At 42.0% G+C, this 3039-nt stretch overlaps 1 protein-coding gene across 2 annotated transcripts in view; it reads left to right on the forward strand.

The window, feature by feature from the left end:
• The window catches only part of rab35b (RAB35, member RAS oncogene family b), a 10880-nt gene that overhangs the window by 2531 nt on the left and 5310 nt on the right, over window positions 1-3039 (forward strand). For both annotated transcript variants that reach the window (XM_005746066.2, XM_005746065.1), the window contains exons 2-3: window positions 214-264; window positions 371-494. In XM_005746066.2, coding sequence (XP_005746123.1) covers window positions 214-264; window positions 371-494 — 175 coding nt within the window. The remainder of the gene's footprint in view (window positions 1-213; window positions 265-370; window positions 495-3039) is intronic.

Genomic DNA, 3039 nt, shown 5'->3' on the forward strand with positions numbered 1-3039 from the left:
TGTGTGCGTGTGCGTGCCGTCATCACGTGCTGCTGCTCTTGGTTAACTAGGATATAATATGCGAAACCAAAACTCTTGCTCTGTTGTGGTGCAAAAAAAAAATGTTTTCAGACTTGCCAGTATCAAAAATGCAGAGTTGTTATAGTGTATATTTTTTTTGTTGTTGTGCCGCTGTACATTAAACCTCTTCCTGTGCTTGTGTTTCCTCCTCAGGAGTGGGGAAGAGCAGTCTCCTCCTGCGATTTGCAGACAACACATTTTCAGGTGCGGGGGTCGACCAAAGCAGCGATGTATAATCAGGACTCATCTCCGTTTCAGTTTCCATGTTTTCATAATAAATTCGATTTTGTGTTCGCGTGCCCACTCGCAGGTAGCTATATCACCACGATCGGTGTGGACTTCAAGATCCGGACAGTGGAGATCAATGGGGAGAAGGTGAAGCTACAGATCTGGGACACAGCAGGGCAGGAACGTTTTCGCACCATCACCTCAACGTAAGTGGATCCATTCACACACACGTCCCCCTCCTTTGCTTGGAGTTTTCAGGTGAAACTTTTTGTTTATGTTTTAACAATTAAGTCTGAAACCATGAAAGGCTCTTTGCGGTCCTGACATTAGGTTTTATATGAGGAAGCAGTAGAATAAGTCATTGCTGTTCTATGAAACTGGGTGGAATTCCCCACACATCCTAATTACAGATGTGAGAGGGAGGCTCCTTGTTGTGTGCTGTAGTGCTCCATGACGGTGCCGAGTGTACGTCATTACCCTCTTACACTTGCAGCGTGTTTCACACTGCTGTCCATGTGCCCCGAGGGTTCACAATGATCGGCACTCCCACGCTTTAAGAAGGAACGTTGGCCTAAATTTTTCTTTTCTCCACAGTTTACCTGAATAGACCAAGAACACAGACTGCTGTCTGTCCCAGAAGTTCACTGCTGTTCAGAAAGCCTCTAAAAACACAAAAAGTGCTGCTGCTACTCTTGCAAATTTAAATTTCTGTTTTTGAGAGCTTTTAAGCGTTGGTCGACTTTTACGACAAATAAACATAAAGTCTGTCTGGATATAGAGATAACAGTTGTTAACAGCATAAATTTGGTTTTGGTCTGTGCAGGCTTTTTTTTTTTTTTTTTTTTTTAAATAGAAATATTATCACTTCAGTTTGGTCTTGTGGTTTGATGGCAGCCTACAGAAAGATGCTCTCTAAGCTTTCAGAAGACTTCCCATCATTTACGTCAACCCACATAGCTCGCAATACCACGAGTGGAAGTCTGGAGTCTATTACATTTGTTTTAAGGTTGGATGATGCAGCAGTAGTTGACCTCCAGGTGACAGATGGTAGGTCAGTGGGCAACCCTTGATGCAAATGAATATGATCCCAAACTAATGAAAAAGTAAAGCGATTTCAGCATTTAGTGCTCATGACTATTACCACGACCACTAATGTTGCTTCTAATAATGATATCAAACTATAACGATTGCTTTTATTATGGGTAACACGTTTTTAGACTCCTAAAAATAAATTTCAGTAATCTTTGCCATTGTATCAAGAGAAATAGTCTGCATTCATAGGTTTCTATATTCATGACAAATAGTCAGTCACTCAGTGCTCTGAGCAGCACCGATATCAACATCATTGATGTGACCTACAGCTTAAACTGCAGTCATCTCACATGCTCACCCCTTTTTGACTTTGACTGAAGCAGACACAGACTGCGCTTGGGAGATATTGGAGCGTCATTTGCCTCCCGAGTTTCGTCTTGAATGGGACCAGGAGGGCATGTTTGACTCTTATGTACTAGCACTGTTGCAGGGAGGCCAATCAGAATGCTAAAATCACCCAGAAAGCGTGAAATCCTTAACGCTTTAGCCCCTGTGGAGCATAGCCGTCCTAGTTTGGAAGGATTGTTGCGACTTGTTCTGCAGGAATCCCTCCAGCGAACAGGCTGCCTATTAAGGGTGATTGTTCCCTGTGCCGAACTAGAGTGGCATGGTGCCTCATTAGATCCTAAATGAATGTTTCTGTGGAGATTGATCATGGGCAGTGACCTGCTGAGTCTACTCAGGCAGACTAACCTGAGGTGGTAGCCATATGTCAGTGAGCAGCTGTGTTTTCAGCCTCAGGCTTCAGTCACAGCATAATATCACTTTAACTTTATCTTTTTCTCTTTTAGAGACTTTTATGCTGTTGTTTTTCTCATAATTATTTACTGTTTTGCATTGTAAATAAAAGAGCACATAATGAGATTAACAATAGTAAAAAGTCCGCAGGTGGACTCCTACCGAGGGCATCTAGGCCCCATGTTCAAGCGCCAGCAGAGGTCCACCTGAATGATGATTCTTTCAGTGAGTTCAGTATGCTAACCCTTTACAGAAAAGGGTACATCAGGTTGGGCTGTGAGGCTGTTTGTGTGTTTGGCAGTTTAAGGTTCTTTATTCATGTGCACTGAGCAGACATAAACGCACAGCCACACACCGCTGCTGTGTGTCTGTCCATCATTGAAGGACTTTGGGGACAAACCCAGACAATAGGCTTGGGTGGTATCTTTTTACTGAGGATACAGTAGTATTGTGTGTGTGTTGTGGTGTTTGTTTGGTTTTGTCATTGTAGTTTTAATTTAACAATTAGATGTTTCCACCCATACTAGTCAGCACTATTAATACCAGTCTGCTAGCAGGAGCAGTGCAGAACAATGGTCAGTACAGTAAGGCAGTTTGATTTGTTTAGCCAGAAAATTAGATTCTACAAACTTCACTAATTGTAGCATGTATTAGAGCAGGGCGATATGGCCAAAAATATTTATAAAAATGTAACAGTGCAATTGCAAATTCCTTGCTGAAAGTTTAACCAAAAGGCATTTCCAGTAGAAATGGGCTGACATATCCTGAGCATAACCATGTATAATATCCACTGAAGTTAAAAAGAGGTGCTTTGCAACATTAAACTGCAGTGTTCAGTAACCCTACAAACGTCACTGCTGTTTAGTTTCCTGTCTTCATTTATGTTGGAAGTGATAGCAGAGCTGTACGTTTGATTTTTTT

Source organism: Pundamilia nyererei, unplaced genomic scaffold (assembly GCF_000239375.1).
Source record: "Pundamilia nyererei isolate P.nyererei 1_Seehausen unplaced genomic scaffold, PunNye1.0 scaffold00172, whole genome shotgun sequence".
NCBI classification, from domain to species: Eukaryota; Metazoa; Chordata; class Actinopteri; order Cichliformes; family Cichlidae; genus Pundamilia; species Pundamilia nyererei.